The sequence below is a fragment of the Drosophila subpulchrella genome, chromosome X, assembly GCF_014743375.2.
Source record: "Drosophila subpulchrella strain 33 F10 #4 breed RU33 chromosome X, RU_Dsub_v1.1 Primary Assembly, whole genome shotgun sequence".
NCBI lineage: Eukaryota > Metazoa > Arthropoda > Insecta > Diptera > Drosophilidae > Drosophila > Drosophila subpulchrella.
In genome coordinates, this window is record NC_050613.1 from 16,816,940 (window position 1) to 16,833,183 (window position 16,244).

General features: G+C 36.4%; 2 protein-coding genes across 4 annotated transcripts; one reads left to right on the top strand and one right to left on the bottom strand.

Annotated features, from left to right (window-relative positions):
* The first annotated feature begins 9,460 nt into the window (after positions 1–9,460).
* LOC119557859 (factor-induced gene 2 protein-like) lies at positions 9,461–14,390 on the top strand. Of its 3 annotated transcripts, none has more exons than XM_037870854.1 (5): positions 9,461–11,188; positions 11,239–12,147; positions 12,272–12,535; positions 12,591–13,157; positions 13,992–14,390. In XM_037870854.1, the coding sequence occupies exons 1-5, from the start codon at positions 11,138–11,140 to the stop codon at positions 14,379–14,381; spliced, it is 2,181 nt and encodes a 726-aa protein (XP_037726782.1). In that variant the 5' UTR covers positions 9,461–11,137; the 3' UTR covers positions 14,382–14,390. The 3 variants fall into 3 exon arrangements, with proteins under 3 accessions (XP_037726782.1, XP_037726781.1, XP_037726780.1); XM_037870853.1 differs by having other exon boundaries at positions 9,461–10,602; positions 10,712–12,147; XM_037870852.1 differs by adding an exon at positions 13,812–13,911 and having other exon boundaries at positions 9,461–12,147; positions 13,992–14,127.
* Positions 14,391–14,656: 266 nt separating this feature from the next.
* LOC119557204 (sperm flagellar protein 1) lies at positions 14,657–15,607 on the bottom strand. Its single transcript, XM_037869860.1, has one exon. The coding sequence runs from the start codon at positions 15,506–15,508 to the stop codon at positions 14,750–14,752; it is 759 nt and encodes a 252-aa protein (XP_037725788.1). The 5' UTR covers positions 15,509–15,607; the 3' UTR covers positions 14,657–14,749.
* Between the last annotated feature and the right edge of the window lie 637 nt (positions 15,608–16,244).

Sequence of the window (16,244 nt, forward strand, 5' to 3'; positions counted from 1 at the left end):
CAAACATCGAGAACAGAAAAATACGCAACATCTCCAGAGGAAAAGTCTACATTTTCGGAATATCAACCGCAATCAAGTACAACATTATTGGAATCATCACCTCCATCGCCTACAATGTCCAGTACATCAGTTCAAGTGTCCAGTACCGAAAAGGAAGAAAGCACTACACAGGAGAAATCTACATTTTCGGAATCTCTACCGCAAGCAAGCTCAACAGTTTCAAAGTCTTTTCCTCAATTGAGTACAATATCCAGTAGTTACTTTCAAACATCGAGTACAGAAAAATACGCAACAACTCCAAAGAAAAAGTCTACATTTTCGGAACCTCAACCGCAATCAAGTACAACATTATTTAAATCATCACCTCATTCGCCTACAATATTCAGTACTTCAGTTCAAATTTCCAGTACCGAAAAGGAAGAGAGAACTACAGAAAAAAAATCTACATTTTCGGAATTCCTACCGCAATCAAGCACAACTGTTTCAAAGTCTTTTCCTCAATTAAGTACAATATCCAGTAGTTATTTGCAAACATCGGGTACACAAAAATACGCAACAACTCCAGAGGAAAAGTCCACATTTTCGAAATCTCAACCGCTATCAAGTACAACATTATTGGAATCATCACCTCCATCGCCTACAATGTCCAGTACATCAGTTCAAGTGTCCAGTACCGAAAAAGAAGAAAACACTACACAGGAGAAATCTACATTTTCGAAATCTCTATCGCAAGCAAGCTCAACAGTTTCAAAGTCTTTTCCTCAATTGAGTACAATATCCAGTAGTTACTTTCAAACATCGAGTACAGAAAAATACGCAACAACTCCAGAGGAAAAGTCTTCATTTTCGGAATCTCAACCGCAATCAAGTACAACATTATGGGAATCATCACCTCAATCGCCTACAATATCCAGTACTTCAGTTCAACTGTCCAGTACCGAAAAGGAAGAGAGAACTACAGAAGAAAAATCTACATTTTCGGAATCCCTGGGGCAATCAAGCACAACTGTTTCAAAGTCTTTTCCTCAATTAAGTACAATATCCAGTAGTTATTTGCAAACATCGGGTACACAAAAATACGCAACAACTCCAGAGGAAAAGTCCACATTTTCGAAATCTCAACCGCTTTCAAGTACAACATTATTGGAATCATCACCTCAATCGCCTTCAATATCCAGTACTTCAGTTCAAATGTCCAGTACCAAAAAGGAAGAGAGAACTACAGAAGAAAAATCTACATTTTCGGAATCCCTACCGCAATCAAGCACAACTGTTTCAAAGTCTTTTCCTCAATTGAGTACAATATCCAGTAGTTATTTTCAAACATCGGGTACAGAAAAATACGCAACAACTCCAGAGGAAAAGTCCACATTTTCGAAATCTCAACCGCTTTCAAATACAACATTATTGAAATCATCACCTCAATCGCCTACAATATCCAGTACTTCAGTTCAAATGTCCAGTACCGAAAAGGAAGAGAGAACTACAGAGGAAAAATCTAAATTTTCGGAATCTCAACCGCAATCAAGTACAACATTATTTGAATCATCACCTCAAGTGCCTACAATATCCAGTAGTTCAGTTCACATGTCCAGTGCCGAAAAGAAAGAGAGAACTACAGAGGAAAAATCTACATTTTCGGAATCTCAACCGCAATCAAGTACAACATTATTGGAATCATCACCTCATTCGCCCATTATATCCAGTACTTCAGTTCAAATGTCCAGTACCGAAAAAGAAAAGAGAACTACAGAGGAAAAATCTACATTTTCAGAATCTCAACCGCAATCAAGTACAGCATTATTGGAATCATCACCTCAATCGCCTACAATATCCAGCAGTTCAGTTCAAACGTCAAGTACCGAAAAGGAAGAGAGAACTACAGAGGAAAAATCTACATCTTCGGAATCTCAACCGCAGTCCAGCACAACTGTTTCAAAGTCTTTTCCTCAATTGAGTACAATATCAAATAGTTATTTTCAAACATCGGGTACAGAAAAATACGCAACAACTCCAGAGGAAAAGTCCACATTTTCGAAACCTCAACCGCTATCAAGTACAACATTATTGGAATCATCACCTCATTCGCCCATAATATCCAGTACTTCAGTTCAAATGTCCAGTACCGAAAAGGAAGAGAGAACTACAGAGGAAAAATCTACATTTTCGGAATCTCAACCGCTATCAAGTACAACATTATTGGAATCATCACCTCATTCGCCCATAATATCCAGTACTTCAGTTCAAATGTCCAGTACCGAAAAGGAAGAGAGAACTACAGAGGAAAAATCTAAATTTTCGGAATCTCAACCGCAATCAAGTACAACATTATTTGAATCATCACCTCAAGTGCCTACAATATCCAGTAGTTCAGTTCACATGTCCAGTACCGAAAAGGAAGAGAGAACTACAGAGGAAAAATCTACATTTTCGGAATCTCAACCGCAATCAAGTACAACATTATTGGAATCATCACCTCATTCGCCCATAATATCCAGTACTTCAGTTCAAATGTCCAGTACCGAAAAGGAAAAGAGAACTACAGAGGAAAAATCTACATTTTCGGAATCTCAACCGCAATCAAGTACAGCATTATTGGAATCATCACCTCAATCGCCTACAATATCCAGTAGTTCAGTTCAAATGTCAAGTACCGAAAAGGAAGAGAGAACTACAGAGGAAAAATCTACATTTTCGGAATCTCAACCGCAGTCCAGCACAACTGTTTCAAAGTCTTTTCCTCAATTGAGTACAATATCAAAAAGTTATTTTCAAACATCGGGTACAGAAAAATACGCAACAACTCCAGAGGAAAAGTCCACATTTTCGAAATCTCAACCGCTATCAAGTACAACATTATTGAAATCATCACCTCAATCGCCTACAATATCCAGTACTTCAGTTCAAATGTCCAGTACCGAAAAGGAAGAGAGAACTACAGAGGAAAAATCTAAATTTTCGGAATCTCAACCGCAATCAAGTACAACATTATTTGAATCATCACCTCAAGTGCCTACAGTATCCAGTAGTTCAGTTCACATGTCCAGTACCGAAAAGGAAGAGAGATCTTCAGAGGAAAAATCTACATTTTCGGAATCTCAACCGCAATCAAGTACAACATTATTGGAATCATCACCTCATTCGCCCATAATATCCAGTACTTCAGTTCAAATGTCCAGTACCGAAAAGGAAAAGAGAACTACAGAGGAAAAATCTACATTTTCGGAATCTCAACCGCAATCAAGTACAGCATTATTGGAATCATCACCTCAATCGCCTACAATATCCAGTAGTTCAGTTCAAATGTCAAGTACCGAAAAGGAAGAGAGAACTACAGAGGAAAAATATAAATTTTCGGAATCTCAACCGCAATCAAGTACAGCATTATTTGAATCATCACCTCAATCGCATACAATATCCAGTACTTCAGTTCAAATGTCCAGTACCGAAAAGGAAGAGAGAACTACAGAGGAAAAATCTACATTTTCGAAATCTCAACCGCAATCATGTACAACATTATTGAAGTCATCATCTCAATCGCCTACAATATCCAGTAGTTCAGTTCACATGTCCAGTACCGAAAAGAAAGAGAGAACAACACAGGAAAACACTACATTGAGTACTGAAAAATACGCAACAACTCCAGAGGAAAAGTCTACACTTTCGGATTCTCAACCGCAATCAAGTACAACATTATTGGAATCTTCACCTCAATCGCCTGCAATATCCAGTACTTCAGTTCAAATTTCCAGTACCGAAAAGGAAGAGACCACTACAGAGGAAAAATCTACATTTTCGGAATCTGAAACGCCTACAATATCCAGTACTTCAGTTAAAATGTCCAGTACCGAAAAGGAAGAGAGAACTACAGAGGAAAAATCTACATTTTCGGAATCTCAACCGCAATCAAGAACAACATTATTGCAATCATCACTTCAATCGCCTACAATATCCAGAACTTCAGTTCAAATTTCTAGTACTGAAAAGGAAGAAAGCACTACAGAGGAGAAATCTACATTTTCGGAATCTCTACCGCAACCAAGCACAACTGTTTCAAAGTCTTTTCCTCAATTGAGTACAATATCCAGTAGTTACTTTCAAACATCGAGTACAGAAAAATACGCAACAACTCCAGAGGAAAAGTCTACATTTTCGGAATCTCAACCGCAATCAAGTCCAACATTATTTAAATCTTCACCTCATTCGCCTACAATATTCAGTACTTCAGTTCAAATTTCCAGTACCGAAAAGGAAGAGAGAACTACAGAGGAAAAATCTACATTTTCGGAATCCCTACGGCAATCAAGCACAACTGTTTCAAAGTCTTTTCCTCAATTGAGTACAATATCCAGTAGTTATTTTCAAACAAAGAGTACAGAAAAATACGCAACAACATCAGAGAAAAAGTCTACATTTTCGGAATCTCAAACACGATCAAGTACAACATTATCTGAATCATCACCTCAATCGCCTACAATATCCAGTACTTCAGTTCAAATGTGCAGTACTGAAAAAGAAGAGAGAACTACACAGGAAAAATCTACATTTTCGGAATCTCAACCGCAATCAAGTACAACATTATCTGAATCATCACCTCAATCGCCTACAATATCCAGTACTTCAGTTAAAATGTCCCGTTCCGAAAAGAAAGAGAGAACTACAGAGGAAAAATCTACATTTTCGGAATCTCAACCGCAATCAAGCACAACTGTTTCAAAGTCTTTTCCTCAATTGAGTACAATATCCAGTAGTTATTTTCAAACATCGAGTACAGAAACTTACGCAACAACTCCAAAGGAAAAGTCTACATTTTCGGAATCTCAACCGCAATCAAGTACAACATTATTGGAATCATCACCTCAATCGCCTACAATATCCAGTACTTCAGTTCAAATGTCCAGTACTGAAAAAGAAGAGAGAACTACACAGGAAAAGTCTACATTTTCGGAATCTCAACCGCAATCAAGTACAACATTATTAGAATCATCACCTCAATCGCCTACAATATCCAGTACTTCAGTTCAAATGTCCAGTACTGAAAAAGAAAAGAGAACTACACAGGAAAAATCTACATTTTCGGAATCTCAACCGCAATCAAAAACAACATTATTGCAATCATCACTTCAATCGCCTACAATATCCAGAACTTCAATTCAAATTTCTAGTACTGAAAAGGAAGAAAGCACTACAGAGAAGAAATCTACATTTTCGGAATCTCTACCGCAACCAAGCACAACAGTTTCAAAGTCTTTTCCTCAATTGAGTACAATATCCAGTAGTTACTTTCAAACATCGAGTACAGAAAAATACGCAACAACTCCAGAGGAAAAGTCTACATTTTCGGAATCTCAACCGCAATCAAGTACAACATTATTTAAATCATCACCTCATTCGCCTACAATATTCAGTACTTCATTTCAAATTTCCAGTACCGAAAAGGAAGAGAGAACTACAGAGGAAAAATCTACATTTTCGGAATCTCAACCGCAATCAAGCACAACTGTTTCAAAGTCTTTTCCTCAATTGAGTACAATATCCAGTAGTTATTTTCAAACATCGGGTACAGAAAAATACGCAACAACTCCAGAGGAAAAGTCAACATTATTGGAATCATCACCTCAATCGCCTACAATATCCAGTACTTCAGTTCAAATGTCCAGTACCGAAAAGGAAGAGACAACTACAATGGAAAAATCTACATTTTCGGAATCTCAACCGCAATCAAATACAACATTATTGGAATCATCACCTCAATCGCCTACAATATCCAGTACTTCAGTTCAAATGTCCAGTACCGAAAAGGAAGAGAGAACTGCAGAGGAAAAATCTACATTTTCGGAATCCCTACGGCAACCAAGCACAACTGTTTCAAAGTCTTTTCCTCAATTGAGTACACTATCCAGTAGTTATTTTCAAACATCGGGTACAAAGAAATTCGCAACAACTCCAGAGGAAGAGTCTACATTTTCGAAATCTCAACCGCAATCAAGTACAACATTATTGGAATCAACACCACAATCGCCTTTAATATCCAGTACTTCAGTTCAAATGTCAAGTACCGAAAAGGAAGAGAGAACTACAGAGGAAAAATCTACATTTTCGGAATCTGAAACGCAATTAAGTACAACATTATCGGAATCATCACCTCAATCGCCTACAATATCCAGTACTTCAGTTCAAATGTCCAGTACCGAAAAGGAAGAGAGAACTACAGGGGAAAAGTCTACATTTTCGGAATCTCAACCGCAACTAAGCACAACTGTTTCAAAGTCTTTTCCTCAATTGAGTACAATATCCGGTAGTTATTTTCAAACATCGAGTACAGAAACATACGCATCAACTCCAAAGGAAAAGTCTTCATTTTCGGAATCTCAACCGCAATCAAGTACAACATTATTGAAATCATCACCTATATCGCCTACAATATCCAATACTTCAGTTCAAATTACCAGTAGCGAAAATGAAGAAAGCACTGCAGAGGAGAAATCTACATTTTCGGAATCTTTACCGCAATCAAGCAAAACTGTTTCAAAGTCTTTTCCTCAATTGAGTACAATATCCGGTAGTTATTTTCAAACATCGAGTACAGAAAAATACCCAACAACTCCAGAGGAAAAGTCTACATTTTCGGAATCTCAACCGCAACCAGGTACAACATTATTGGAATCATCACCTCAATCGCCTACAATATCCAGTTTTTCAGTTCAAGTGTCCAGTACCGAAAAGGAACTGAGAAATACACAGGAAAAATCAACATTTTCGGAATCTCAACCGCAATCAAGCACAACTGTTTCAATGTCTTTTCCTCAATTGAGTACAATAACCAGTAGTTATTTTCAAATATCGAGTACAGAAAAGTATGCAACAACTCCAGAGGATACGTCTTCATTTTCGGAATATCAACCGCAATCAAGTACAACATTATTGAAATCATCACCTCAATCGCTTACAATATCCAGTACTTCAGTTAAAATGTCCCGTTCCGAAAAGAAAGAGAGAACTACAGAGGAAAAATCTACATTTTCGGAATCTCAACCCCAATCAAGCAGAACGGTTTCAAAGTCTTTTCCTCAATTGAGTACAATATCCAGTAGTTATTTTCAAACATCGAGTACAGAAAAATACGCAACAACTCCAGAGGAAAAGTCTACATTTTCGGGGTCTCAACCGCAATCAAGTACAACATTATTGGAATCATCACCTCAATCTCCTACAATATCCAGTACTTCAGTTCAAATTTCCAGTATCGAGAAGGAAGAGAGAACTACAAAGGAAAAATATACATTTTCGGAATCTCAAACGCAATCAAGTACAACATTATCGGAATCATCACCTCAATCGCCTACAATATCCAGTACTTCAGTTCAAATGTCCAGTACCGAAAAGGAAGAGAGATCTACAAAAGAAAAATCTACATTTTCGGAATCTCAACCGCAATCAAGTACAACATTATCGGAATCATCACCTCAATCGCCTACAATATCCAGTACTTCAGTTCAAATGTCCAGTACCGAAAAGGAAGAGAGATCTACAAAAGAAAAATCTACATTTTCGGAATCTCAACCGCAATCAAGCACAACTGTTTCAAAGTCTTTTCCTCAATTGAGTTCAATATCCAGTAGTTATTTTCAAACATCGAGTACAAGAAAATACGCATCAACTCCAGAGGAAAAGTCTTCATTTTCGGAATCTCAACCGCAATCAAGTACAACATTATTGAAATCATCACCTCAATCGCTTACAATATCCAGTACTTCAGTTCAAATGTCCAGTACCGAAAAGGAAGAGAGATCTACAAAAGAAAAATCTACATTTTCGGAATCTCAACCGCAATCAAGCACAACTGTTTCAAAGTCTTTTCCTCAATTGAGTACAATATCCACATCTGTTTCAAAGTCTTTTCCTCAATTAAAGACAATATCCAGTACTTCTTTTCAAACATCGAGTACAGAAAAATACGCAACAACTCCAGAGGAAAAGTCTACATTTTCGCAATCTCAACCGCAATTAAGTACAATATTATTTGAATCATCACCTCAATACCATACAATATCCAGTACTTCAGTTCAAATGTCCAGTACCGAAAAGGAAGAGAGGACTACAGAGGAAAAATCAACATTTTCGGAATCTCTACCGCAATCAATCACAACTGTTTCAAAGTCTATTCCTCAAATGAGTACACTACCCAGTAGTTCTTTTCAAGCACCGAGTACAGAAAAATACGCAACAACTCCAGAGGAAAAGTCTACATTTTCGCAATCTCAACCGCAATTAAGTACAACATTATTGGAATCATCACCTCAGTCACCTACAATGTCCAGTGCTTCAGTTCAATTGTCCAGTACCGAAAAGGAAGAGAGAACTACAGAGGAGAAATCTACATTTTCGGAATCTCTACCGCCATCAAGCACAACTGTTTCAAAGTCTATTCCTCAAATGAGTACAATATCCAGTAGTTCGTTTCAAACAACAGAAAAATACACAACAACTCCAAAGGAAAAGTCAACATTTTCGGAATCTCAACCGCAATCAAGTACAATAAATTCGGAATCATCACCTCAATCCCCTACAATATTCAATACTTCGGTTCAAATTTCCAGTACCGAAAAGGAAGAGAGAACTACAGAGGAAAAATATACATTTTCGGAATCTCAACCGCAATCAAGTACAATATTTTCGGAATCATCACCTCACTCGCTTACAATATCCAGTACTTCAGTTCAAATTTCTAGTATCCAAAAGGAAGGGAGAACTACAGGGGAAAAATCAACATTTTCGGAGTCTCTACCGGAATCAAGCACATCTCTTTCAAAGTCTTTTCCTAAATTGAGTACAATATCCAGTAGTTCTTTTCAGACATTGAGTACAGAAAAATACGCAACAACTCCAGAGGAAAAGTCTACATTTTCGCAATCTCAACCGCAATTAAGTACAACATTATTTGAATCATCACCTCAATACCATACAATATCCAGTACTTCAGTTCAAATGTCCAGTACCGAAAAGGAAGAGAGGACTACAGAGGAAAAATCTACATTTTCGGAATCTCTACCGCCATCAAGCACAACTGTTTCAAAGTCTATTCCTCGATTGAGTACAATATCCAGTAGTTCTTTTCAAACATCAGAAAAATACGCAACAACTCCAAAGGAAAAGTCTACATTTTTGGAATCTCAACCGCAATCAAGTACAATATTTTCGGAATCATCACCTCACTCGCTTACAATATCCAGTACTTTAGTTCAAATGTCCAGTACCGAAAAGGAAGAGAGAACTTCAGGGGAAAAATCAACATTTTCGGAGTCTCTACCGCAATCAAGCACAACTGTTTCAAAGTCTTTTCCTCAATTGAGTACAATATCCAGTATTTCTTTTCAAACATCGAGTACAGAAAAATACGCAACAACTCCAGAGGAAAAGTCTACATTTTCGGAATCTCACCCGCAATCAAGTACAACATTATTTGAATCATCACCTCAATACCCTACAATATCCAGTACTTCAGTTCAAATGTCCAGAACCGAAAAGGAAGAGAGAACTACAGAGGAAAAATCTACATTTTCGGAATCTCTACCGCAATCAAGCACATCTGTTTCAAAGTCTTTTCCTCAATTGAGTACAATACCCAGTATTTTTTTTCAAACATCGAGTATAGAAAAATACGAAACTATTCCAGAGTCTACATTTTCGGAATTTCTACCCCTGACAAGTACAATATTATTGGAATCTTTACGTCAGTCACCTACAATAACCAGTAGTTCAGTTATATTTACCAGTACAGAAAAGGAAGAAAGAACAAAGGAGGAAAAATCTATATTATCAAAATCTATTCCCCAATCAAGCACAAGTGTGTTAAAAGATCTACCTCAATTAAGTACAATACTCAGTAGTAATTTTCAAACATCGAGTACAGAAAAGAACGAAACATCTCCAGAGGAAAAGTCTACATTTTCGGAATCTCTACCGCAGTTAAGTTCAAGGTTTTCAAAGTCTTCCTCTCAATTGAGCACAATATCATCCAGATCTTTTCGAATTTCAAGTACAGAAAAAAAAGAAGCAACTTCAGAGGAAATATGTACTGAATGTTTACCGCAATCAAGTACATTTCAACTGGAAACAACTACAGAGGAAACATGTTCGGAATGTTTACCACAATCAAGTACAATTTTAACAAAGACTCTTCCTGAATCGGGTACAGTATCTAGTAGTTCATTCAAAAAAACTTCAGAGGAAAAGTCGAGTACAGAAAAATATCAAATACCTCAGCAGGTAAAAACCAAATCGTCGACTTCTGTACCACAATCAAGTGATACAGTTTTTGAATTTGCACCTCAATCGCCTAAAATATCTACTAGATCTTATCGAATTTTAAGTACAGAAAAAAGCCAAGCAACTTCAGAGGAAACTTGTTCCGAATGTTTACCGCAATCAAGTACATATCAACTTGAAACCAGTTCAGGGCAAATATGTTCGGAATGCTTACCACAATCAAGTACGAATTTAACAAAGTCTCTTCCTGAATCGAGTACAATATCTAGTAGTTCATTCAAAACAACTTCAGAGGAAAAGTCGAGTACAGAAAAATATCAAAGACCTCAGCAGGTAAAAACGAAATTGTCTAATTCTCTACCACAATCAAGTAATACAGTTTTTGAATTTGCACCTCAATCGCCTAAAATATCCATTATAACTTTTCCAATATCGAGTACAGAAAAAACCCAAGCAACTTCAGAGGAAAATTGTTCCGAATGTTTGCCGCAATCAAGTACTTTTCAACTGGAAACAACTACAGAGGAAACATGTTCGGAATGTTTACCGCAATCAAGTACGAACTTAACAAAGTCTCTTCCTCAATCGAATACAATATCCAGTAGCTTGGGTACAATATCTGGGAGTTCATTTCGAATTTCGATTTCAGGAAAATACGAAAAAAATTCAGAGAAAAGAACTAAATTGTCGGAATCTTTAACTCAATCAAGTACAAAGCTAACAAAAGATAGATCTCAATCAAGTGAAATTTCAGATATCTCTTTTGTACTTTCAAGTACGGTTAAAGATCAAAATACTCAAGAGGAAATAAGCAAGCTATCGGAATTTGTACCTCAATCGAGTAGAGAAATATCGAAAATGACATCATATGAAAAGGGAGAGCCATCCAACCCTGTTACATTTACGAGTCAAGAAAAAGGTAAAATAACTGAAGTAGAAACCGTGAAAATATTTAATTCTTTACCTCAGTCGACTACAATAACACCAGAAGTAGGTGTGTTTTCAGGCTTACTTAGCATGCTTTCGATTTCCAGTGTACCAACGAGTCAACGAACTCCAAAAGCCATAGGAAATGTATCGATATCTCTACCTCAATCAACTACTCCATTAATGTTGGAAAATTCACCTTCAGAAGATGTATTCACTTCGAGCGTTATTGACAAAAGTGCCAATTTATCTGAACTGGAAACAATGGACACAGGAATGTTGACCAAGCCGGTTTTTTCAACCGAAAAACGTTTAAAAACTACACCAAAAAGCGTTAAACATTCAGGAAAGAAAAGTAGAAACCCAAGAGCAATTAAAACAACTGAGAAACACTCAAAACAGTCGAATATTTTCACCCTTCCCATTAGTCCCACCACAAATGTCAATTTATCCGAACAATCGAAAACAGTGAAAATTAAAACAACCGTTTATTCAACCAATAAAGTTTCAGGTAATGTATTACAAAGTGTCAGTTATTCAGAAAAAAGGTCCCAAGCCCCAACAACATATAAAACAGCGAAATCTGATCAATCTCAAACTGCAGAGCCGCCAATACATACTCTCGGTTTTTCATCTAATTTAATTGACATCTCGTCGAAAAGTAAATACACAGTTTCTAGTGTATCCAGTCATAAAGAAGTCATTGTACAAAGTGAAAAAACAATATCCATGAGTGGAATAACAACAGGTTTATTTCAATCTAACACTAGTAAGCCAACAATCTCGAGATTGTTAAGCACCGAACAGCCTTCAAGTGAACTTTCATCCAGTACTGAAACTACAGATGTACCGCTTTGCTTGTGTACATGCGTTATTGATCCTGATGAGGATATCTGTTCTTGTGTCTGTACAATTACGAAGCCCGCAGATATTACGACGACCGCTAGAAAGGTAACTTTCTTATCATAATAAATAAATATAATATTAAAGTGTTAAGTTAAGAATAGAATATTAGTTAAATGTGAATTTTACAATTAATACATTAGATAAAATGTGAATATCTTTACTTTTAAAGCATATTTCATGGGATGGTCCTTCTACCAAGCCATCTACCACAACCATCGGATTACTTCCTGCACCACAAAAAAATAAAACCGAACCCCTTACAAAAAAGGAAATTAAGAGCACCAAGCTTGTTTTTACTAAACCAAGCACAACAAAGAATGCTTTGCTGCATTCTAATAGTGATAGATCAAAAAGACTTACTCAGCCGAAATCAAAAATTGATAACCATCTGAATTTGACAACTTCTGGTTTGATTCGAACAAAGAGTTCACAGGTAATATTTCTAGGCACCTTAGCTTAAACTGTTTTATTTGTATTTTTATTTTTAGCCAGTTGATGTGGCAGTACTTGATGATTTTGAAAAAAGACTTAATAAACTAAAAAATAAGTATTCGATTGGAAAAAACAGTTCTACAAATAATGCCGAATTTGTAGAAAATATCAAGAAGCTAAATTTGACCTCAAATATGACAGTTGAACAGAGCAGTAATATTAAAGCCAAACTTTACTCAAACTTTACTTATTTCGACAAAACACGAATCGAGCTGGAAAGCTTAATGTTGTTCAAGCTTAACAAAGTTTGGAAAAATATGAACGAATCGAATGCGTCGCCAGCGTGTGTTGAATATTATAAAGGTATGGCCAAGGATCTAATATCAGGCTTGGCCAAGTCAAATGCTGAAAAATGGAACATAATAAAGAAAAATCATCTGACATGCCATGTATCTCAGAATATTTCAATTCATGAACCATCATTTCAAGCGACCGATGAAACTACGGATCAAGAGATGGAAACGCAGACAGAAAAACTGGAAGGATTGGCATTACATTATTGTAATAAAGACATATACGATTTAATAGTTGGTAAAAACTCATCTTTAAATTTAAGCTATCTGGTACGTGATTTTAAATTTGTTTTTCAAACTATTACTGTAAAATAATCTCAAACTTCCTTAAAGTCGAATTTCATTCCCATTTATCAGAACAATTTGGTACCATTTCAGAAATAATTTAGTAATAATTGAAAAAACAAAACAGCTACTATAATTTAAACGGTATACTAAATTTGATTCTTATAATACTTGATTATAGTCGAACTTCCATAACTCGAACCACCAACTACCAACAAAAAATTCGAGTCTGAAAGACTTGGAGTTAAAGAAACAAAACTTTTTTGTTAAGTAATTTATGTTTTATTTATGTTTTCTTTAGCTTAAGAAAAATCGAAGACGGAGCAACGAAATAGACGATTTTCCAAAACTCGTACCAAGTAATAATGAATCACTTCAGTTTTAACGGTAGGTATGTATGTAAACAAATAACTATTGCATACATTTTAGGCAAATCGGAATCGGACATCAAGTTATAGAAATAATTGAGTTATGGAAGTTCGACATATGGAGACAAATCGGTATGATAGATGTTTTAAAAAGTTCGAGTTAGGGAAGTTCGAGATATTGAAGTTCGACTGTAATTTTGATTGTTAAGCATTCTTTTTTGGAAACAATGTTTGTTGTTCAGTTGCCAATTGGTACTTTTTTTTACCCTAGTTTAATGACAATCTTTATAATATGGCAATATGGCCCATTATCGATTTTATTTCTGGCTCAAGAATCAAAATGGATTTCATGGCAAAGTCGGAGTAAATATGTATGTTGTCTTGGCTCATGCAGAGCTCTTTTATAAATGTATTTATTTGTCTTTTCGCCCCTTGATTACTCTGTCTTTAGATTCCCTTTTCATCTGGAGATCCCTGTACTATAATACTCAAGAACCTTTTACAAATTCATCAACATAACAAAACCAATCATAGTCCCGAGTATGAGGAAATTATTTCTAAGATCAACGTGGCAATCATACAGAACCGGGGCAGCGATAAGAAGGCGCTATTGTTAAGGGAGTACTTGGAGTATGAGAAATTACGTAAATACCTCGATCATATTTTGGGGGGCAAGATTGACGAAAGCGATATGCGACTTGCCGTTGTTAAAAGCAGAAAGTGTTGGAATTACTACACGAAACTTAAAAAGATGTTTCTCAAAGCAATGCAGTCCTCGAATGCTAGAAAAGAACACCTAATTGGAAATATATCGATGGTGTGCAGTGAACACGGCGTGTGAACAGATATCTGGAAGATGATAAACAAATAAAATGTCATTAGTATTAACAAAAAAAATGGAAATTGTTCATTTATTTTATAAATGGGTAACTTACGGTTTTTGGTAAATATAAATCGCAATGTTGGGCCAATTTAAAACGCAGCTTTTTCCTGTGCCACCCTATAAAATAAACACTTTATTAAAATAACCATAGATTCTCAATGCTTTTCAACTATCAACAGTGTTTATCGATTGTCAATTACTAAGTAGATTGCCATTAAATTACACAAACTTCATCTGTTTCTTAATCTATTTCAGTTGTAATCGGTAATTTAGTTCCATAATCTAACAATAAATAATATTTTCAAAGTGAATACATGAAGGCGGCACTAGGGCGTACTGTCCGGATCGGCAGATGAAGCCATTTGTATGGGACTCGGATGCTTCCGGGTTGAGGAGTCCTTGCCATCAAATGGGTAAAAGCAAGTGGATGCGTTGCCAGGATTGGCTCGCTTTTGAGGAAGTTTACCCATCTGCATGAGAAGCTCGTCGATGCGCTCCGTTTTTATCTTGATAATACTCTCCATGTGGGCCAGTCGCTGTTGATAGGCATCAATAATAACGTCCTTGGCCTGGCTGTCACGCGTCATCTTCTCGTACAGCGAGTAGAGTATCATTTTTTGTGGAACCTGAACGATGCCATCGCCAACTTGCTTATTAACCACAACAGTCTTCACCTCATCATTCTCCTCCCACGTCTGCTCCTGCCGCATTGCCGCATTTCGCTCCACGGCCACCCGTTGTCGCTTCTCCAATCGTATCACCTCATGCAATAGCACTTCAGCGGCACCATGAACACCATTCGCCATTTGCTCCATAAAATCCCTGCTCAACGTCATATTAAACTTGGATAACACCTTGAAGTTGAACGTCTCCCAATTGGCCAATTTCAGCTGCACACTACTCTTTTTCGGATAGTTATAGAGATCGACCAGACGTGGATAGTCGCGTTTGAAGATTTCCGCCAAAGGTAAAACATCTGAAAACTCGCGACGTATCCTATGTGTACTTATACCATTCTGTCTCATCCATTTGCTTACTTCCTCTAACTCATCGGTGCTTAGATTCTTGACACATATGGTATGCATTCTTGGTAAATATGATATCCTTAATAACAAAATTTGAATGTTGTGTGTTCAATACACATTGAAATATCCGACGTGTGTGGAGTTGCGTATAAATCGGCTAAATACATATATTCTACTACTGTAAGTGAAAAATCAAAGCTTGCTTTGTTTTTGGTATTCAAAGTGAAGACACGATTTTTTTTGCAAGCTTATAATACATTTTTAAAACCAACTTGGAAAATTCCTTTTCAAACAACTTATACTTTGTTATAGTACACTTTACGATATAACCAAAGACACGAACCCGACTTTTTAACGTATTGCAGTTTAATATCAGATTTTGGTCGTATATACATGGGATATTTAGTTATACTTTGCGTTATTTTTATTGCCAGTGTCTTAATTTAAGTTACAATTGCTTTGAAACAAAAATATAACAGAAAATAAAAATAAAGCTTTCCAACGCTTCGTATACCACTTATCGACACCACCATGAACACAATCCCGACTTTTCAGGATATCAGTAATACTTTATCTAAAAATTTAGATCACTATTCATGCATATTACAATTTAACCCATGACCTACTTGTATATAACACTTCTTGACATCATCATGAACACAACCCCAACTTTTCAGAATATTAGTAAGACTTTATCTACAAATTTAGACCACTATTCCAACACGTTAAAGTCCAACCTTTGAACTTTATTCCGTTATGTTTGCTCAAAAATAATGATCTAATTTGATTTGTAGAT

Bases quoted from the DNA above. Each gene is read 5' to 3' on its own strand.
- LOC119557204 (XM_037869860.1), bottom strand. From the start codon at position 15,508: ATGCATACCATATGTGTCAAGAATCTAAGCACCGATGAGTTAGAGGAA.
- LOC119557859 (XM_037870852.1), top strand. From the start codon at position 9,511: ATGTCCAGAACCGAAAAGGAAGAGAGAACTACAGAGGAAAAATCTACA. The intron at 12,148-12,271 runs GTAACTTTCTTA...TTACTTTTAAAG, and splicing joins TTACGACGACCGCTAGAAAG to CATATTTCATGGGATGGTCC. The intron at 13,158-13,811 runs GTACGTGATTTT...TTTTTACCCTAG, and splicing joins CTTTAAATTTAAGCTATCTG to TTTAATGACAATCTTTATAA.